Source organism: Syngnathus acus, chromosome 4, assembly GCF_901709675.1.
Source record: "Syngnathus acus chromosome 4, fSynAcu1.2, whole genome shotgun sequence".
Taxonomy (NCBI): Eukaryota; Metazoa; Chordata; class Actinopteri; order Syngnathiformes; family Syngnathidae; genus Syngnathus; species Syngnathus acus.
The window spans coordinates 9,858,302-9,879,793 of NC_051090.1; the positions used below are offsets into that span (position 1 = coordinate 9,858,302).

At 46.9% G+C, this 21,492-nt stretch overlaps 2 protein-coding genes across 5 annotated transcripts; one reads left to right on the forward strand and one right to left on the reverse strand.

Moving 5' to 3' along the window:
- Positions 1 to 16: 16 nt before the first annotated feature.
- Positions 17 to 13,336, reverse strand: LOC119121739 (cyclin-dependent kinase-like 5). Of its 4 annotated transcripts, none has more exons than XM_037249611.1 (18): positions 13,193 to 13,336; positions 11,458 to 11,613; positions 9,945 to 9,979; positions 7,425 to 7,470; positions 7,164 to 7,300; positions 6,954 to 7,074; positions 6,253 to 6,312; positions 5,591 to 5,681; positions 5,331 to 5,520; positions 4,911 to 4,991; positions 4,685 to 4,848; positions 3,560 to 4,550; positions 3,092 to 3,187; positions 2,733 to 2,838; positions 2,485 to 2,590; positions 2,316 to 2,421; positions 1,338 to 1,478; positions 17 to 1,218 (listed from the first exon to the last, which is right to left on the reverse strand). In XM_037249611.1, the coding sequence occupies exons 2-18, from the start codon at positions 11,492 to 11,494 to the stop codon at positions 892 to 894; spliced, it is 2,835 nt and encodes a 944-aa protein (XP_037105506.1). In that variant the 5' UTR covers positions 11,495 to 11,613; positions 13,193 to 13,336; the 3' UTR covers positions 17 to 891. The 4 variants fall into 4 exon arrangements, with proteins under 4 accessions (XP_037105506.1, XP_037105505.1, XP_037105508.1 ...); XM_037249610.1 differs by having other exon boundaries at positions 2,485 to 2,608; XM_037249613.1 differs by lacking the exon at positions 3,092 to 3,187.
- A 1,504-nt stretch (positions 13,337 to 14,840) lies between these two features.
- Positions 14,841 to 20,711, forward strand: LOC119121866 (sex comb on midleg-like protein 2). The gene is made up of 15 exons (XM_037249883.1): positions 14,841 to 14,973; positions 15,948 to 16,044; positions 16,138 to 16,197; positions 16,284 to 16,354; positions 16,492 to 16,726; positions 16,818 to 16,906; positions 16,997 to 17,240; positions 17,515 to 17,774; positions 17,871 to 17,970; positions 18,048 to 18,251; positions 18,445 to 18,609; positions 18,761 to 18,889; positions 19,447 to 19,650; positions 19,777 to 19,937; positions 20,169 to 20,711. Exons 2-15 carry the CDS (start codon positions 16,023 to 16,025, stop codon positions 20,292 to 20,294), a joined length of 2,070 nt encoding a protein of 689 aa, XP_037105778.1. The 5' UTR covers positions 14,841 to 14,973; positions 15,948 to 16,022; the 3' UTR covers positions 20,295 to 20,711.
- Positions 20,712 to 21,492: the final 781 nt, after the last annotated feature.

Consider the following 21,492-nt stretch of genomic DNA (forward strand, 5'->3'; position numbering starts at 1 on the left):
ACAACGTGCACTCGTGTCAAATGAAACCAGTTTGCAATTTATTTGAGCTTTAGCGTTACAGATGTAAACATGAATATTACACATTTGTCTGTCGGGGGGGGGAAGGAGAAAACACGATGGACTATGCTACAAATGTGTAACAAAAATTCCAATTGAAACACTGTTTGGTTTGGCCTGCCTGTAAACAAATAGTGTGTGTGCGTGTATGCGTGTGTGTATGCGTGTGTGTGTGTGTGTGCGTGTGTGTGTGGGTAAATAGCAGACAAAGACTCCCACATTAGTAGTATTAATATAATACACACGCTTCCTCCTACACATCTCCTCGCTGATTAGAATTTACAGCGTGGACACCTGATTGGCCATTTTTAGAATCCCAGCTAAGGTACCTTACAAACAATGCTTCCAATCACCATAATCATCATAATAAACATCATAATAATGAAGTGTGCAGCAACTGTACAGTAATGTGTCAAAAATAAGGTCAAATCAAAAGGAAGTGATTGATTGAAAGATTGTCAACTCAGTTGATGTGCGCGCGCGTGTTGCATTACAATGTCACGTGACGTTTCCGTGCCGACAGGCTTTGCCCAACAAGAACGACCGCACCTTTTACAAGTAAATAAGGCTCTCTATAAACACACTTTCATCTAGCCATTTCTATATTTATATACATATATAGTTAAATATTCCATTTTTAATATGTACTTTATAATACAAATAAAGTCATCATAGAAAGTCTATCAAACATTGGAAGCCTTTAAAAAAACATTAAGACACAAGAAGGCTTTCGGCCTTCAGTTTGCAAGCGGTGCACTGTGCGTGTGTGTAAAATAGTGTACGTGTGTGTCCATTAATGTGTGTGTTGGGTACTTCCTTTGTGTTGTTGTTGGTTCACAGCGCCGTCTCTTTCAGGTCGTTGAGGTTGGCCATGCGGGACCTGGAGGGGCGCCCGAAGCCATGGCCGTTCTGGCCCCCCTTGACGGCCATCTGCTCGGGGTAAGGGTTGCCGGCATGCCAGCCGGGCTCTAGCTGCGGGTAGGCTGACTGCCTGCTCTTCATTTGCGGGGTGTTGACCCCCGAGTGGCCGCGCCCGTCCGAGAAGGCCCCCTGGGGGCCGGGGCCTGGCAGCTGCTGGTAGCGCATGTCGGACGCCGCCGTCTGATTGGATGAGGATGAGGAGAGGTGCAGGAGTTTGCGCAGCGACTTGAGCGGTTGGCTCTGGGAGGATAAAATAAAATATGGGACAAAAGGACGATGGAATGAATTAATCCAACTTCGAAGGACAAATGCGAAAATTTTGAATCTGTTGGTGTTTGGTCAAGACACACCGGACATACCGGCGAGTGCGAGTCAGCCATCTTGTCGGCCCACTCTTTGTCCCGCTCGCGTTCCCGCTCTCGACTCTTGTCGCGGCTCCGGTGGCGACTGCTCTGGTGGGAACGCGACGACTTCTGCAGCACCGCCTCTTCACTGGGAACCTGTCAAATAAATACGTAATTCTTCCATTACCAAGCTCATAAAATCAATTTTCCCTTTTGAAATGATTTAAAAAATGGCATTCATTCGTTACAGCCCCTCCAAAAACCTTTTTTGGGCATTGCAAAGCACAGTATTGTATAAAGACACAGAGAATGTAGACATGACGTGACAAGCATCCAGTGCATCATTCTAGCAGCTTGGAGTTCTCATCAAGTGTGTGTGTGTGTCACAGTGGCAGAAAATGAGAAGCTAAAAATACACCCGGCTGCTTCCGACTGGCCAGATTGCATTTATTTGCTTCCTCGTTCCAACTTGGCAAGAAAGGAGCAGCCAAAAATGAAAATGAGCCCCTTCATAAAGTGCTCCTGCTTTGCGTCACGTTTCAGATTCCTGACAGGGTTCTTTCTTCGCCTCCGTCAACCTTCTTAGGTGACTCTGGGGGATTCTTGTGAGTAGCGGCGGTGTGGCTGGCTCCCTACCTCCTACAAAAGGTGGGCGGGGGTTCACCGCTTTTCAAATATAGGTTTTGTGTTTTGTTTGGCGGTGTGCCGAAATTTGATTTGACTGATGTGGAATACGTGCAAGAAAGACTGCACAATATAATATTGTACTCTATAAAAAGCCCAATGAGATGATTAAATCCAAAGAAAAGAATGAAACGTACTCGAGTAGCTCTTGGCAGAGGATCAATAATATATGCCTTTTCGTATTGTGATACTTGTTGTCTACATGTGTTGCATCACCATTTGTGTTCAAACATCCCTTACCTAAAGGATTATAATTTGACTCCGATGCCTAACATGCGTCACTTGCGCTAGAGTGAGTCACCAACTCACCATTTGAGGCTTTTTCTTCTTCTTCTTTATTGCTCTGAAGAAACCCTGCTTTTCTTTCTCCTTGGACGGCTCGGCCGTATTCAGCACCACCGTGTCCGGACCCGTCCTCGCGTGGGAAAATCAGTGTGTTAAAGCAGGGATGCTACGACGTGGAGGGTGGGGTGCTTACCAGGGGTCGAAAGCGGTCTGGCGTTTGGAGTGGTTGGCCAGGCTGCCGGGATCGCCTGTCATGCCCGAGCTTCGCACCTGGGAGCGGCCGTCGTGGAAGGAATTGTCTGGCCGAGGAGAAGGGACTGTTCAACAAACACCACAGAGAGCATCACTTGCCTTTTGGGCACCAACACAACACAAGAACACACGCAGGCGATGCCGTGGTCCAAAGTATAGCCCGCCGCACCGTGTGTCTGCCTGACCCACCTCTGTAGAAGCTCCCGACCTTGCGGGGCATGGATTCGCTGTAGATGTTGCGGTTCTCCTTAGACGATGCGCCATCTTCCACCTGAGGCTCATGGTACAGGCCCACCTGAGACACAAACGCGGTCAACACACCACAGTCGTCGTGCAGCCCGACTGTGATGAAAACGACAATCATAAGAATAAAAGTTTATGTTCTGTATGTGTTGAGACAATGTAAACATGGCTTTAACTGTCATATTAGCATAGCAGCAAAGCAGGCAGAGCATGATGGTAGCACTAGCCATAGCAAAGAAAGTAGCAGAGAGAAATCTGGAGGGGGGAGGAGCAAAAGTAAGCAAGGGCAAGACAAAGGGATGGACCTCGCTTTTTTGCCTCTGCGCGTGAAAGTTGTCCCTGGTGGAGTCCCTGATTGGGGGTCGGCTGTGGGGGGCCGCCTCGGCGGGGGCCTGATCACTCTGGACACAATACACAAACACATACACACAAGCAGCAGCAACCACACGTCAGCAACAGAAAGCGCAGTACAAGTACACACAGCCACACAACACGATGCAAAAGCCCGCAGGAGTAGCAGCGTTTACAAGTAGCGGCGTCCATCCTACAGCTGGACGGACATCTTCATGTGGACATCTTCAATTACACAAAAAATATTTGCTGTGCTTTCCTAAATTCTCACGGATGGAAAATATGGAATTTTGGTCAATTGTGCGTTTTGTGTAAGTTTAAAACGGGGAAAGGTGGTCAAACTTTTTAAAAGTTATTTAATAGGGTCCCCCGTATTGCAGATTTTCACCATCGGTGTTATGGATTGAAGAGGAGCGACTGACCCGGCTCATATCCTCCTCCCTGGAGGCCGAGTGGCGAGGCAACGTGCGGTGCTGCAGCTGCGGCGACAGCAGCTGCAGGCTGCTGGCCCGGGTGGGCGCCCCCTGGCCCACAAGGAGTCCGTCGTCGCCCCCGTGAGTCCTCTGGTGGTCCCGCCGCACGTACATGGAATGGCGGTGTGGTCTCTGTTGCGACGAAAAGGGGCTGCTGTAGCCCTGAGCATAGGGCTCGTGCGGGGCCGACAGAGAGTGCACGTGGCCACCGCCTCCGCCGCCCTCGTTGGGGTCCGGGCCGTCCGGCGAGTCCTTGCGGCGGGCTGACGAGCGACGGAAGGACGAGTCCAGGGTGTTGCTCTCGCGCTCGGCGCGCGTGCTCCCCCGGCGATCCGAGCGCCGCACCGCCGGGCTGCTGGGCGCCGTTAGGTCCAGGCAGCTGGAGGGGAAGTAGCGGGCGGCTGGCTCGTCGGCATATAGGTGCACGTCGTTCAGGTTGCCCACCGACTTGGCGTCGCTGAGCGTGCCGTAGCTCTTGGACAGATTCAGGTAGGAGAACTTGGGCGCAGGGGCCTCCACGTAGCCGTGGCGGCCGTGCTTCTCCGCCGACTGCAAGGTGCTGGTCTTGCCCTCCACGAAGGAGTGGCGGTGCTGCTGCGAGCGAAAGTTAGATTTGAGGTACTTGGCTCCGGGGCCGTCGGAGCCCTTGGGGCCCGGGCTGACGTCAAAGTCGCCCTTGTTGGCGTCAGAGGGGCCAAGCAGGTGGGGCAGGTCCACGCCGCACGAGGCCGAGTGGTTGAAGATCTGCGCCGGATAGCTCTTGGGGTGCAGCGTGGGGCTCAGGTTGATTGCTGTCGGCAGGTTGCCGTTGAGGAAGCCTCCTCCTCCGCCGCCGCTCTCGCCGCTGTTGCTGCTGGGGTGGAGGTCTTCGTGGCGAGGCAAGCTGGAGCAGTCGCGCGTGCTGGAGCGATGGCTGCCCGAGCTCTTCAGGCCGTGACTCCTGGCCAGGGACCAAACACAATCAGTAAAAGTAAAATTAAGTCAGTGCCAGCAACACCTTCCTTGACTTTCGACTAAATGGCCACAAAGGGAGCTGACTTTACAGAGTGGGAAAAAAAAAGATGTGAATTCCACCTGCTGGGCGTGGTGTCTCCGTGGTGGGGCTTCCTCTTGGAGGAGCGCACTGGCGTCGGCGTGGGAGGCCCGGTCCGCTCTGCCAGCCTCTGCGACTGGAAGGCATGGTGGTTGAGGCCCTGCTCCGTCAAGAACCGCTCGCCCGGGTTGAGTAACAAAAGACTCTGGAACGCACAACGAGACGCTCGCACTCTTCTGACTCAGCGTCGTGATCACACAAAAGTACCTTCAACAGGTCCAGCAGGGCTCCGCCGATGATCCCCAGGTATCGGCGCTCCAGTGTCTGTGGGTGGTTTACGGTAGGGAACTAAGAAAAACATCAACAAGGGAGACAAGATTGTTAAAAAAAAAAAAAGATCAGAAATCAGGATCGGTAGAGTTCAGCACACATCGCGAGCAATCTGCAAAGTGCTCATTATGAACTCCTTAGGCGTGGGCACGAACAAGTAAAAGGAAGGACAACCCGGCTTGCAGGACACGATACACCGATGAGTCACTGCGATGCAATCAGTCACGGCGCAGCCAGAAGAAGGTCATTTTTTTTAAATAAATGTAGCAGAGTGCGCGAGCAGCAAGACGGAGAGAAGAAAAAGGTGATGGAGGCGAGACGGCATGAGTGGTTTCTTTTTTTTTTTTTTTTTTTTACCCGCAGTCCGTGGAAGCGAGGGTTGCTGTAGAAGAGCTTCATCTGCTCTGGCGGAAGAGGCCCCAGAACTTTCTGGATGGTGAAGAGCTGGTCGATCTCACTCTCGCCCGGGAAGAGGGGCTGTCCGTCGCTCAGCTCTCCCAAGATGCAGCCCACCGACCACATGTCCACCGCTTTGCCGTACGGAGCCCTGAAAAGACAGAAGGAGGACTAAGTAGGAGCAAGTCAATGCTTTTCGGGGCGTTTGCTGACAGACGTACCCGAGCAGGAGCTCCGGAGAGCGGTACCACCTGGTGGCTACGTACTCGGTGTAGTTAGCGTCCGTTCCCTCTGAGAGGTTGCGTGCAAATCCTGCCAAGAGATGACAAGATGAGACCAAATTGCAGCTAGTTTGGAGTTCTTTTGAAGTGCTTTGCTGCCCTCTTGTGGCATCTGTATGCAAGGTTCTATCACAGTGCTAGCTTGAGTTGAATTTGATCAAAATAATAATCCCCGACGGAACAAAATATGAACTGCATTAATTTCAGACTTGAGGATGAAAATAATAAACATTTTGACGCAAATAAATTCTACTACAGACTACGAACTGGCATCCGCTTGGCCTCCATGTGCCTCCAACACGGCCTCCCCCCTCTCGTAGCAGATTGCCCGCATGATGTTTTTCCCTCCCCCGTAGCCCCTCGTTCCATTGCCAGATTGGCTCAAAGCGCCACACGAGCCTGTCGCATCGCCATACGCTTTAGGTACCAAAGCGTGCGGATAACCGATTGAGTCATTATTCCACATCTTTAATATATCTGGTCCGGGCGCTAAATTGTCTTAGAAGAAAGGACAAAGAGCAGATGTCAACTGGATCTGTGGTTAACCACATGCATATAAATATAGCGTGCCAAAATAATGCTCCGGTTGTGTCACAGCTTACCAAAGTCGCACAACTTGAGAACGTCGTCAGAGCTGATGAGAAGGTTCTCCGGCTTGATGTCTAAAGAATGAGCAGACAACGCGTCAACCTTAGGACGTCATCGCACACAATTAAAAGCAAAAGTTGTTATCTTGCTAATAAATTTCAAATCACATTTTTGGAGTGAAAAACATTTATATGGTTGAATCACTTCAAAGCAATTCAGTCGATTCACACAAGTCAAAATAGCACAACCATCCATCTATTTTTACAATTTGAGTGTGTCCAACTGCCCTTGGAGACAGCGACTAAAGAGATCCAGCAATTAAAGAAACATGAAAATTCACAGATTGTAAAGCGGGAACAAAGCACGACTTATTCATAAAGGACAAGCCCGAGGAAGCAGAAGGAATCGTACGAGGGATCCCAGCGGCCATTTGGACGGCCCGTTGCCATCTGGCTTCCTCCTTGTCCACTAAAAAGCTCACTGAGTGGAATCACTTTTTTTTTTTTTTTTTTTTTTTAAAGCACATAGCAGTTGAGTAAATGTAAAGTTACAGATAATAAATACTTTTATGCCTAAATACATTTGAGAGTCTGTATTTTTTATTCGAGTACCAGAGTTAAATCAGTACTTCAATTAAAAAAAAAAACGAAACATTTTGCACGTTAATTTCTTTTTTGCCTTTTTAATGAAATGTGATCAAGCGTGAGCGGGTTACCCCGATGAACGATGTCATGCTTGTGGCACCAGTGGATGGCTTTGATCAGCTGGTAGATGTAGCTGCGTGCCTTGTCGGCAGGAACTCCGTTGGGGAGCTCCTCTAGCAGCTCCAGCATGTTCTAGGGAGCAAACAGAAGAAGAAGAAGAAAAAAAAAAACATTGAGGAAAAGAAAAGGAGTTGAGGTCCACCGAGGTCCGCCTTTCGTACCTTCTCCACGTACTCAAAGACCAGGTAGAGCTTGCCTCGCCGCCGGAAAGCCTCTTTGAGCTCCACGATGTTCTCCTGCTTGAGCGTGCGCAGCATCTTGAGCTCCCGCAGCGTCGTTTCTTTGACCTCCTCATTTTCTGAGCAAAAGTCAATATTGTGTCGTTTGAAATATGATGAGCGTAACTCCCGTCGGAGTTGTTCAGGTTCATGTAAATCCCACAAAAAGCGAATAAATTTAGTCGCTCAAAAAGGTCATGTTACCTTCACTGTCTTTGAATTTCTTTATGGCCACAATTTCATTGGTGTCCTGCAAGAAAAACACATTTATCAGAGCTGAATAAATGAGAAGAGCATTCAGAAATATCAAGCACTTGAATTTCTGAACAAGGCCAAAATTCAAATCGGTGGCAAAGCACAAAACACCCCTGAAGTGAAAGGCTTTGGAGAGGTGTCATTATTTTGTCACACGGTGATGCAACGGCCGGAAAGCACGTTTTGATTCATCACCAGCTCATTCCCAAGCCACGTCAGCGACAGTGAGTCTGGGTCGCTTATTGACAGTATTTTATAACTCAGTTTCCAGTTTCAAACCACTAAAACACATTTAGTCCCTTTTTTTGTGAGGGGGGGGGGGGGGGCAGAGACTCTCCGTGTTCTTGAGGTGGCCTACTTATGAGGCCCAGCTGGCATTTGTGCTTGGAGCTGCGCCGAAGGCAACAACCTGCTGGAAAAAGATGACAGCCTCCAAATTGACCCGCAAAACCTCAACAGCAGACATGCTGCCAAAAAGTGAACGGGATCAAGCGAAAAGACTCGATTGTTGTTGGGAGTGTATCACAAGTGCGCTCACGATTAGTTGAGGCGCAGAGTTCAGGAATGCAGCCCTGAATGAGCTTATCTGTGTTCACATACGAGTAAAACATTGACAGGCTCCGACTCTCTCTTGCATCCCCGGAAGATACAGAAAGCGTTTGCTCTTTTGAGACTATTTTATAATGAGCACCGTCGGCGTCCATTTCTCTTCTCCAATTGTTTGTGATCTACCTTACAGGGTTTGAAATTGAATCCAAAAGTGTGACTTCAATGATTTCATAAGGATCAAAGCGTCCATTTCGCGGTTTCGGAAGATGACGCCAGTCATCGTGGAGTGAGTCAGCGTGAACATCTGATGTTGATGGCGTCTTTTATTTTCGGACTCCTCTGGCTTGCGTAACATCGCGGACGACGCAATTCTCTTTCTTTTCCCCCGATCCAGCTACAGAGCGGTTGTCGAGCAGTGGGAAGGGAAAATTTAAAAAGTCTAATCATCTGTCCGCCCCCTTTTTGAAGAGAAGGGTTATTTATGTCGGCCCACGAGGAGAAAGTGGGACAGGAGAGAAAAAAGCGGATTTAAATGGGTCACCTTGACACCGGCAGAAACCCTCGACTCGGAAGTGAGAATGTTGACGTCAGTCTCTCAATGTGACCTCAATCGGGCCCAAATATCATTGCTGTCTGGAAATAAACATTTGGAAGAGTTTCTAGTTTATCCCATCTAAGAAAGGGGGTGGGGGGGGGGGGGTCATGGATGGGTACATCAATAGGGTAGACTCAAATTCCTGTGTAGGCACCTGCTCACCAAAACGAAATGCCTCCTTCTTTCCGGTTCCGATTAGTTCGCCTAATCTTCAGTTTCGCTCGTAGTAATCATTCACCCGAGCTGGCTTCCGCTCCCACATTAGCGTGCGTTGCCTGGCTGGCTGGCTGTCAGTGGGATTTGTTAAGGGCTTAAAATAAACAATAAAAGGCCAGCTGGTGCGCCCGGCCCACTCGCCGACAACGGCCAAATGTGACACAAAGCCAGTGCAGAGAACCGCCACAACATCTTGTTTTGAGCTAACCTGCGATGTTCCTAAATGAGTTTGCGTTGAGAAACGCAGTGGCTCAAATGCATTTTAAATTAACAAGAAAATGACGAGCCATTATCACACTGAGAGAAGAGTCACTTTTCCGACTTTATTCGCCATGTCGCTGTTCCGTCTAACCGTTCCTCGATTCTATTTCTGGCCTGATCCATTTAGGCTACTAACGACACGTATTGTACTTTTAATTTGGGGGTGGGCGTGAATGCCGCGCAGCTGCGACCGATCAAGCGCCATTTTCTCCATTTTGGCGAGCGCACGCCTCCGCGGGCCCGTTTGCTCCGACAATGCGATCGTTTCCACGTGGCAACGGTCCACATCGATCTGCGACAGGCGCTGTTCTGCCCGCTGTGCCTCCACGCGTCATGCCACGCATCAAAGGCCCTGGTGGCATCTATTAGTGACTTTCCCGCAGAGCGAGAGCGGCACAAGCTCTGCGGTGCCATTCCAGTGCTGGATGCCAGAAAAACCAGACAAACAAATGAAAGCATTTGAGAAGAAAGTCCCCATCACACGTTGTGATTGACTGTCTGATGGCAGATGGAGGCTGAATCTTCATCAGCTAATCAATCAAGAGCTAAGCATCATCGCATCCGAGCGTCTGGCGAGCTAGCCGAGTGGAGGTCACTACTGTAAAGATGTGAGCGCAGGAAACATAAATAACAGAGCCCGTGTTTACTGCAGATCTGTTGTTTGTGGGAAGCAGCCTATTTTTCTTTGCCCCCCCCCTCCATGTTCGGGTGTCAACACTCAGCTGGGCTTCTTCCTTAAATGAAGCGAGATGACATGACCAAAGGCGGCCGTGTGGGTCGCTGAGCCACTTACTGCTGCTCAATATGTGCTACCATACCTTAGGGTGGTTGTTTGATCTTGATCTTACCTTGTGTCGGCACTTGAGAACAACTCCATAGGCACCTGGAAGGAAGAGAAGAAGGTCATTCCATAATGGGAGACGAGTTGTCCTGCTTGAAATTGTTCACTGATACATTTCAAATAAATAACGTCCATCAGATGTCCTCTACAACGAGGTTGAAAGAGATTCTATGGAACGGCTCCACAGTCTCCGCACAACCTCGCAAAAGTGTAACAAAGCGACCACATGGGCCAGAACCACTGTGTCCGAGTAGAACCGGTTCTGGTGATTACGCATTACAAAGTCCCCACGTTGTTGGATGGATACTTGTTACACTCTGCAAGTGTACCTAATGTGGTGGCCGGCGAGGGGATGTGAAAGTGTTCTGCCCTGCTGCCGCTGGTGTTGTCATGCCAACAGTCTAGCAATAAAAAAAAAAAAAAAGAAGAAATTTTTTCCTCATACAACTGCAAGCGTCTCCTCAACAATGACGTGGCAAAAGCACATTGAGCTCACACGTTTTGTTCAGGAGAGAACGAGTGAAAGATAGCTTCACGTTAGTCTTACTTTAACTCGTGCAACTTTTGCTGGATTTACAGTCGTTTTATTTTAACCAAGTCAAATTTTGGGGAATGGTTGTAGTATTTTAACATTTGGGAGATTTAAAGAAGTCATGATATATAACCCGTGGAATTTTTAATCTGTGCAATTTTGGGAATATTTCAATCTTTTGATTTTAACCAAAGCAACTTTAGTGGGATTCATACAAAAGGAACAGATAATCATAAAAATCGCAAGGACATAACCCCAAAATTAAACAGGAAGTCTTTTTGGACAAACTCCCGAACCAGGACCGAACAAGGGAATCCGTCCAAACGAACCCCATTTGGAAGCAACATCGACAGATGGACAATAGCATAAAAAATGTATGATTATTTTGAGGACTGGCCATGAAAAAATGGACAAATTGAATGTCATTCTCCTCCTTCGCACGGGCTCGCAGAAGCTGCCTAATTACGTAAGCGGTGAATGGCGTGAATGGCGAGTCCTCGTGAGCCATCGACAACAATTGACTGACCTTACATGCACGGAGGAAAAATCTATGACTGTGCTGGATACGGTGCCTGGCTCAAGTTGAATGCCAACAACTTTTGTTTTTTCACGTCGTTCCTCATCCACTCCATGAGCCTTTTCACAAAATAGCGATACACATTTTCTATCAGCTACTGCGACACACTCATTTTACTCTCATCAAGGGCGAGGTACCGAAACTTGTCCGACTTCGAACGTGTTGGCATTTCTTCCGTATTTCCGACCTGACAACTCGTAATTTGCGCCATAATCTTTGACTTTCACTCAAAACCTGTGCTGACTTCAAATCCAATAGAGCTGCAACGCCACCATCTTCAGGGATCTGTTAGTCATTACAGTAATTTACGAATTTACGAATATTTGTCCGTGGGAGGAAACGCTTGGATTCCACTAACCAAATTACATCAGCAGTTGAGAAAAAGGCTTTCCAACTTCACCGGCGACTCACCTTCACCCACAATCCCAAGGACCTCAAATTTATTCATGACATCACCGACGTCACGGGTCTTCACGGCGTCAAAGGCTCACGGCGCTCGGGCAGAGGGGGGCGTGGCCAGATGCTGGCTCCCATTGGGTGCAGCGCCCCTCGCCGCATGGCCGTCATCTGCAACCCAAAAGCAGTCATTTAAAACCTTGAAAGGGGACATGTGGTGAGAATGTCACTTTCTGTTCTTTATATAAATTCAGTACCGAAAAATGTACACGTATCAGTCAGACCACTAAAAATTGATGAGCTGGAGGAAAAAGAAAAAGAAAAAAAAGTCAGTACTCTAATCAAACCAAAGACACATCTTGGGGCACTTTGTCCTGTTTTTATTGCAACAGCAAAAACACCAACACACTCATCCATAACATGAACAGATGACCCATCTGACCTCTAGCCATCAAAAAATGCTTAAGGCCTAGAAACAAAATATCTTCAGATCCAAACTCAAAGTTTCTAGATTGCATCAACAAAGCTAATAAATCTATATTATTTGCACATATTGAATCAGGCATGCGCCACTATCATCATCTCCTGCTTTTCGGCTGCCAAAATAAACTCCGCGGAACCCCAGGAGGCTCCAGACACCTGAGCGTGGAATACCACCATTGTGTACCGATGAATAGTCAACACAAGGAGCTTTCCGAGCCTTCCCCAAAAACAAGCCACCAATCGTCTACGCCCGCCCCTCTCCAGGGCCCAAAAAATAAGAACGGCCTGGCTGCGGATGGTTGTGTGGATTCTCGGAGCTCTCTCTAATCAACACAGTGACTCATGCGTGGTGAGGATATCGGGAGTCTTTGCGGGAAGCTGAAAATATACACTACTTTTAACCTTTACCCCTCACTGCATCAAGACACTATTCCCAAGGTGAAATTGGCTCAAAAAGGCGGACATTTCAAGGCAGCAAAAAAAAAATTATTGGTATTTTGAGATAGGGGTTCAACTACATTACCCTGATGGCCGAACTAGGTGCATTCTTTTGCGTTTTGAGTTGCATCACCACAAAGATGTCTAATAGCACACATGACGGAACTCGTCCACGACTAAGTCGACACAATTTTGATCAGCAGCAGAGCCCAACATCTGAAGGATAGTGTGGTTCGCAAAGGTTTTACATAAAGTACCACCTAAAAAATACTTTGCACTCCAAGTTCCAACATCATACCTAACATTAAAACCTAGTACCATAGTATAATGTTGATTCATACTCAAATAAAAAAGTTTATTTGAAATGTGTTTATCGGCGTTGGTAGAGCATGATTTGAAAAAGACATCTATTGAGAGGATATTCTTAGCCAACATATTTTATGCATGCAAAATAAATATATGTAAGAGTTAAACATTAAACATGTGTACTGAGGCAATCATGGATCGCGAAAGAAAGTATCCGCGAACCTCCGTTTGGTCGGCGTAAGTGCGTATGCGCATGCGTGGGATTCAACTCCCACCTGAAAACACCCAGCGAGTGCAACATAATAGCAACAATGACGCGTGAAGCGGATTAGTAGAATGCATTCAGTAGTGATTTATCAGCTAAGTGACGCGAAATATTAGGCTAATTATGATTTTTTCTTTCTCGCTACATAAACACCCATAGCGGCAATGAGCCGCGCCGTAAACACTCATCACCGCCTCCTCCTACTCCTCCACCTCCTCCGCGTTTGCATCGTCCCAAAAAGACTTGAAAAGTACTCACTCGGTCAATATCAACGAGGTAAATGCTCAAAATGGGGTCGTCCATCCACCCACGAGCGGAGGAGTTCCTTCCCAAACAAGCTTGCAGCGTCCAATCCACCGACTGACTGGCTAAAGTGCGCTTTTGACAAGCTGCTAGCTACCCGTCGCCAGGGCAACGTATTTGAGTGGCGGCGCAAACTGACCAATCGCAACGGCCGATGCGCTCTTTCTCGGATGACTCCTCCGAGCAAATGGACCAATCGCAGAACGCTCTCGTCGCTGCGGCGCTGGCGGTGTTTAGTGCGAAGTGGGATATTGTTGTTCTAATTTCTCAATTACATAATTCACAAGATCACACGCCGCGTTCCGGACAAGCACACGGGACGGTCTAACGAAACGTCGACTTGAAAAATTGTTTGTCTATCTATCGGAACATCTTGTAATGGAAAAAACACCATGTCCAAAAACTATTTCAATAGAAAGCTCCATCTCATGATCCAAAGTATACCACATCATTTGTCCCACATCTGGAAAGTCATGTTCCAGAGCATACCACACCACACAACAGTTTATAAACCTAGAAATATGAACAACCATCTCTTATCCATATTTCAGCAGTACCAGACAAAAAGCCACAGGGCATGGCTCAGAATATGGGTTCACCCTTTTGGGTATGAAACAATGACGCTCCCACAATTATTGTTTCATTATGCTAACTTTTAGGTCATGTTGGAAAGCAAGTGCATCTTATTCATCGTATCATTCAATCAGGCATTAATAACTATTATCACTCACCCTTGCGTGTTCAAGTATTGCTGTAGCTAATACTGCTCTCTAGTGGAAAGAAATAAAAACGGTCCTCGACAACAAGGGACTCCACCACAGAGCGAATAAAGACGGATACAATTTTGTTTTGTTTTTTTTCTCTTTCCGTTCTGGCTACCGAGAGGGTAGGATGCTTTTTGCTCTGCTCCCTCAAGGTTACAGCTGCAACTGAAGAGATAACGGCATACTGACACACAGACACCTTAAAACTTTTTTAATCGTTTGAGAAAAAAAAACAAAAACAAAAAACTATGGGGCCAAAAAAGGATAATGCTACGTCTGAGTCTTTGGAAACGCTCAACAATCAAATGAAAACTATGGAAGCTTCACCGACTGCCCTTGTGACTGCCCTTGTGAAAAGTCTGGAAACAACAATGGAGACTCGACTGCTCGCATTAGAAACGAATATGGAAGAAATTGCATTTCACGAAGATGGAAGAAATCGCATTTCTCTAAACTGAGAACGTTAAGAAAGACCAGCTGATTTTACATGGGAAAGAGGATGAATATAAAGTTGGTGTTGGTGAGCAAAGTAAATTTTCTGAAACTGGTTTGCAAAAATAAATTAATCTAGTGGGTTAGATGAATAAATGTACTTATGATAAGTATCATACTAGTGATACTAAGTATCATGACTTAATTGATAAGTGACAATTTAATAGCGACTCTCCGGAAAGTCAACTGCTCCGCTCGCAGGCAACTCCGTAATCTGATTGGCTAATGATAACAAAAATAGATTTTGATTGGCTGGACGCTCCACCATGTCCAATGTTTCATTGGCCGTAGTCCTCGTCTCATCCAATCAAAGTTTCGTTGGAGAGCTGGTAAGCGTCCCATCTTCGGCACATATTACATGCGTGTCGCACACACACTCACGCACACAAAACAGAAGAGGGGAAAAGATGGCAGCTGGGGATTAGGCAAAGAAAAAAGTGCTTACATTTTTCTGCGATTTTCCCAGAAAAGGCGTCACCGGTAAGTTAACTCTGCCTACGAAATTAAACTTATTTGGAGCGACTATTAAATAAAACCCAAATAAAAGTGTTGGGCAAATTAATCGGGATGGAAGGGAGGACGATGTCGCCCGCCTTACGGTCAAAAATAAAGAAAAGAAAGAAAGAAAGAAACGTTAGCCAACCCAGTTAGCAAGCGCAGCTAACTTGTCAACAAGGGGCTCCGGCTATTACCTGGCGCACGTTGTATACTGCGTAATGTTTACACGTCATAGCAGTGTCTGGTCTATAATTTGTGGACCACAATAGTTTGTTTATTATTAGTTTATAATGTATGTACAACATTTGGCTAACCTATGGACGTTAGCTGGATAATGTAAAGTGATATGAGTACATTTTCTCATTACATAACCGGCAGCATACCGGTAACGCATGAATTGTTACATAATTACTGTCATGCAGACGTTTCAAACTTTAAACCATACTTGGTTCAAGAAATTTTAATTTTGAATTCAAAATGATTCTAAAAAAAAAAAAAGTTGAAAAACGATCTAAGAAAATAATTTTACAAGACTACAAAACACAAAGTGGTAATTTTTACAATGTTCAAGTAATTGTTTACAATAAAGATTGAAAAACCCTGAAAATGCAATTTTATAAGGCTAAAGTTGTGTGATGTAAAAAAAAAGTTGCAATTTTAATCACAGTTATCCAAGTAGAAAATATTTTTACCCTTATCCACAATATTATGAAGTTGTATTTTTACCAAAAAGACATATTTGAAATTATGTACCATATGTCCGGGAATAGATTAAAATGTTCAAGTTGTCATTTAAAAGAATTCAGAATTGTATGACAATTGTATGATTCTGGAAGCATTTCGAGTTTTTATCATTTTTGTGTTTCCAGAGACAAAATGTAAATATTTCACATTTTGCAACCAATTTGTGTCCATGTCTGTGACTGTATTTTCATCTTTGCAATATGTATTTCTGTGACAAAAAGCCCACAGGCAGCAGCAGCAAAAGCAGCCTCTTATTGGGTTACAAAAGGTCCGCATTTCAAGGCAACATGGGAAGAACACCAATAAAAGGTAAGAAACAAGACTAAGTTGTGTTGTATTGTACATTAGTAATACACTTCCCTCCAGCCTTGGATTTTTATATTAGATTTTTTTCCTTATTAGAGCAAAGGGATGGTAAAAAAGAGAAACAAACAGCAGGGACGACACCAGAAGTAACCAAAGGCAAGTTGCTAGATGCAATTTTTACCTCCTTAAATCTTGTACATGAATTGAACTTGAGAAGTGAGCTCAAATGTGTCTTTCCTCAGAGTCTTTTGCCTGGGAAGAATATCTCAAAGAAACGTCATCGTCACCGGCGCCACAGAGTTGTTTTCGTCAGGTATGGTTGTGATGTCATAACCTTATTATTTAATTTAAAAGTAGGGCTGGTTGGTCACTTCAGCTTTCGGGTCGGCACGATTTACAGAGCAGATTATGGGGTTCTTACCTCGTCTTTGCTCATGTTGTCATACTCAGGCTCACATCCCACCGTCCAACGACTTCAATGTTGGCATGAAGCTGGAGGCCCACGACCCCCGCAATGCCACCTCGGTGTGTATCGCCACCGTCATGGGCCTGACGGGAGTGCGCCTGCGGCTGCGCCTGGACGGCAGCGACAACAGCAACGACTTCTGGAGGCTGGTGGACTCCTCCGACATTCAGCCCATCGGCACGTGCGAGAAGAAAGGAGACATGCTGCAGCCGCCACTGGGTAACAGTTCTTTTAGATTTACTTTTACAAAAAAAACTGTCAATGGGGAAAAAAAAAAAAATCAAGTCAAGGTGTTTTTGTCACTCTCCAGGATTTCGCATGAATGCCTCCTCGTGGCCGATGTTCCTACTGAAAACCTTGAACGGAGCGGAGATGGCTCCGGCGACAGCCTTCAAGAAGGTCTCCTCACTGCATAGGCCGCCAGCATGCACGGTCACTTTGATGGAGCCGCCGCAATGACGCCCCCCCCCCCCCCCCCCTCATTTTCAGGAGCCCCCAAGGTCCCCCCAGAACAGCTTCAAAGTGGGCACGAAGCTGGAAGCAGTGGACAAGAAGAATCCGCATCTCATCTGCCCGGCCACCATTGGCGAAGTGATGGGCGACGAGGTCTTCGTCACGTTCGACGGCTGGAGAGGAGCCTTCGACTACTGGTGCAAGTACGACTCGCGGGACATCTTTCCCGTGGGCTGGTGCTCGCTGACCAAGCACAGCCTGCAGGCCCCCGGCAATAGCGGTAAGTGTTGCGGCACAGCTGCCTAGCGTTTAAGCACAGGTGATCTGGTGACTGAGACTTAAACAAACTAAGGAACTAAATACAGGCAAACTTGACAAGACAAGGTGCACCTGGACCAGAGGAGTGGCTGAAGAGAGATGACTGAAAAACAAGATGGAAACGTAAACATATGTAGACATGACAAGACACGCGGACAAAACGTGACAAAGCAAAATCAAACCAAACTAATGCCAACAATAATACAGACTTTGACTTTCTTGGTGTCACACCACAGTCACTCTCACGAAGAACCCGCCTGCCCTGACGTCGTCGCCTTCCAAGCCCAGCAGGCGCTCCCTACAGGCCCCCTACAGACTGCCCCACCCGCTGCCCAGGCTGCCCGTCAGGAAGGGGGTACGCGGTCGCCGGCCCAAGAGTGAGACCCTCGCTCTCCTCAAAGCCGCGGCCGAAGCCGCCGCCGCCCAGAATGGCAACGGCGCCATACAGGTCACACCTCGACCGCATAAGAAGCGAGGCCCAAAACCCGGAAGCAAGGTGAGACTCGAGACCATCGAGTGATCACACGACTGAGCGGTGAGAAATTGTACTCACGTTTTTGATTCATCTGTGTTGCTTCCTGTGTGTTTTTAGCGAAAACCCAAGATTCTCCAAAGCTTGTCACATTCAGGTGCGCCCGCCATCCGGGTTCAACGCGGCAGCCCCGCCAGCCTGCCCACTGTGGTATCGACAGGTGCTCACGTCACATCCATGCCAGCCTTTTATCGATCGCAATATCCTCTCACGCTTGTCCGTCCTTTTCCACGGCAGTTTGTGTGTACGTCAACAAACACGCAAACTGCGGCCCGCATCTGGACCGCAAGCAGCTGCAGCATCTGCCGGATCACTTTGGACCGGCGCCTGTGAACTCCGTGCTCCAGCAGGTGGTCCAGTCCTGTTTAGACTGCGCGTACCAGCCCAAGGTGTTGCTCGACGCTCTGCAGACGCACTCGGGGAGCGGAAAGGTGGTCAGAGGTAACACACAAATGTCTCACATCATCTCGACCCCAAAAACAACAAAAAACAAACACATTTCCTCCAACTGGTCCAGTTCTTACTCACACAAATGAGGTTAGGTCCAAGGTTTTCTTTTCTGCCATCTTGCGGCATTTTGGTGTTAACTCGTCAAGTGAAGATCTAGCAACAGAGATGACCGTGTTGTTCCCAGTTAGAACAGACGAGGGGGTCCGTGCGGTCAAGCTGCCTTCGGCCTCTAGCGCCGCCTTCGTGCTGCGCTTCCTGGAAACGGTGTGCCGTCACCTGCAGTGCGACAACCTGTTCAGCAGCCAGCCGTACAGCCACTACGCCGCTTCTTACGACAAGACCAAGGCAGGTATGTGGACACATGGTCAATGACGGTCTAGAAAGAGTTTTAGTTTTTTTGCGATTAACCATGGTTTCAGGATTGATTAACGGACTAATATGTCACGGAAGAAATCAACCTTGTTAATTTACACAAGTTGTGGCGTTTTATTTACTCCCAGTCAAAGAGGAGGCACTGGACTCGCCCTCGCTGGCCCGGTCGGGCAAGCGAGGCCTCGCCGGGGTTTCGCCCCCGTACGCCGCGCCGCTGTCGCCCAAACATCTACGCACAGACGCCCACCCTTCGGAAGGTACATATCTACATCCTTCTCATTACATCAATATTTGTAATGAGACGGGAAACGTGAATTCACACAGCATATCACAGTATAAATTAAAAGTAAAAAATACATTATAAATACGAAGAAACAATAAATATTACATAACGATGACCACTGTACTATGGCTGTGTTACAAATGATTAAGTACCGTATTTTTCGCACTATAAGGCGCACCGGATTATAAGGCGCACCTTCAATGAATGGCCCATTTTAAAACTTTGTCCATATATAAGGCGCACTGGATTATAAGGCGCACCTTCAATGAATGACCCATTTTAAAACTTTGTCCATGTATAAATCCATATATTTGGACACGCCTGCCGTAGTGGCTCGATATTGGTCCATATATAAGGCGCACCGGATTATAAAGCGCACTGTCGGCTTTTGAGAAAATTTGAGGTTTTTAGGTGCGCCTTATAGTGCGGAAAATACGGTAATAATATTAACTCACTTTGATTGAACTTCAAGTGTCGTAGAGTGTATTTGTTGATCTGTGGTTACCATGACACATTTTGCCCGTTTTCCAGCCGAGACGCTTCCGCACGAAGATAACGTCTTACTGAAGGAGCAGCGCTACATGGGCTCCGCTTCCAACTCCATGATGCCTCGGACGCTTATGGCACGCAGTCGTTCTGAGTATTGCTCCTCGCCATCCGGCGCCACCCCCATGCCCCGTCGACTCTCCTCTAATCCCGCAGAGTTGGTATCAGCGCAGCTGCGGCGAGTCGAAGGTGTGCATCAGATTATTGTTTTTTCGTTTCAGCGGTAGTAAATCTCTCTGCTAACCAGAAGTATCTTGTAGTATCCCAGAAGTACAAATAAATGTTTCTTTGCTAAATGTTTCTGTTGGGCCACAGCCAGCTCAACCACTGGGCCAGAGAGCAGCGCCACGGAGAGGGAGGGCTGGCAGACGCCCGCGAGAAACCCAGCGTCATGGTCCATAGACGAGGTCATGCAGTTTGTGAGAGACGCCGACCCTGCGACATTGGCACCGCATGTTGAATTATTCCGAAAACACGTAAGTTAGCATTTTATTCTCTAAAACCCTGAAAAGTTAGCATTGGTGTTTACCTTGTGATTTGAATAAAAGTTAGCCATTGTTTTGTTTTTTTAAACAAGTTACTGTTTTGTATTTAAAAATCTGTAAATTAAATGTAGTTGTTTCTGTCAGTACTAATAGACTCACTTGCTATTGATTGTTTTATTCTCAAAGCATGCTAGCTGCTCATTCGTGTGTTTGTTTTCTCAGGAAATTGACGGCAAGGCACTGATGCTGCTACGGAGTGACATGATCATGAAGTACATGGGCCTCAAGCTGGGGCCCGCCCTCAAACTGTGCCACCACATCGAGAGGCTCAAGCAGGGCAAAGTGTGACCCACAACTTGATCATAGAGGACAGCAAGAAGACCCACTAGTGTGACCCACTACCTTCTCCAACTTTTGGAGAGTGAAGGTTTTCCCTCCATAGTGTTCTTCTGACTTTCTATTATCCGGGATGCACCACAGAGACTGAAGAATGTTTCCCAACGCATTTCGTTACACACTCACACCTCATGTCGTTTAACGGCGTATTAACAAGGAATGGGCACCATTGACAACGACAGTGAAGGGGAAAGGAACCAAGCCTTGCAAATAGAGAAAATCTGCAACTAACTGACACTCTTACCCGCACTTATGTCACATGCCAATCAGTCATTAGCGTTTGTTCGAGCATTCAAAAGCGTATATATTTTCAAGCCGAGCGAAATTGTAATCGTCAGTCCACCATTACAATTTCAAATACCCCCCCCCAAATCCAATATCAGTGTACCTACCTCCAAACCATTTGACTCTAAAGTTTTGCTTATCTTAACCAGAATCCCTTGTTGCATGAGGCCAAAGGGACAATCCTGGTGCATCCTAAACTCCCAGCTGCTGCCTTCACGCTTTGTTCAATGACACTGAAGCAGTTGGTCCTGATGGCGTGTCATCAAGAGGTGAATGAGGAGGCAGTACCAAAGGTAGAAAAATGCAGCCCATTTAATGCCTTGCTGTCTTTGTCCTTCTTCATCTGCATTTCGCAGTTAGCAAACAACTGTCGATACATTGCTGCCACCTACTGTACCTATGCCGTCAATTAAGTCTACGCAAGCAAAACCTGTTTCATAAACAAGCAAAAATGAGATCAAATATCAAATGCCCATCCCTGATGTGACTCATGAACTCACCACATAGTCACGTATTAGTCTAACATTTCCTAAGGATTTTATATTTGATTTGACTTAGTATTTGTCAGCCCACTCTTCCTGGCTTTAACACACGAGCATGCTGCCGAATGTATATTTTGTAAATGATGGAATTTTTTAGTCTATTTGTAACATGAAATAGGAAATACTGTCCCAACACGGCGCTATTGCAAGCGACAACTCTCAGGTCAATGGTGTTTTTTAGCGCCATCTTTTAAACACATGCAAATTTGTGATTGATGTGATGGATTGGATTATGTTTTTAACCTAACCTCAAGTATTTGATAAAAGTCTTGCGTCATTTGCTGATTTTTAGATGTTGAAGCAAAGGAGGGAGCTTCCCGTTT

Coding starts and splice junctions, on each gene's coding strand:
- LOC119121866 (XM_037249883.1), top strand. CDS start 16,023: ATGGGAAGAACACCAATAAAAG. Junction 16,355..16,491: donor CACAGAGTTGTTTTCGTCAG/GTATGGTTGTGA, acceptor TGTCATACTCAG/GCTCACATCCCACCGTCCAA. Junction 18,610..18,760: donor TTACGACAAGACCAAGGCAG/GTATGTGGACAC, acceptor ATTTACTCCCAG/TCAAAGAGGAGGCACTGGAC.
- LOC119121739 (XM_037249610.1), bottom strand. CDS start 11,494: ATGAATAAATTTGAGGTCCTTGGGATTGTGGGTGAAG. Junction 5,521..5,590: donor TCTCCGGAGCTCCTGCTCGG/GTACGTCTGTCA, acceptor CTGTCTTTTCAG/GGCTCCGTACGGCAAAGCGG. Junction 2,609..2,732: donor GGTCGGGAGCTTCTACAGAG/GTGGGTCAGGCA, acceptor TTTGTTGAACAG/TCCCTTCTCCTCGGCCAGAC.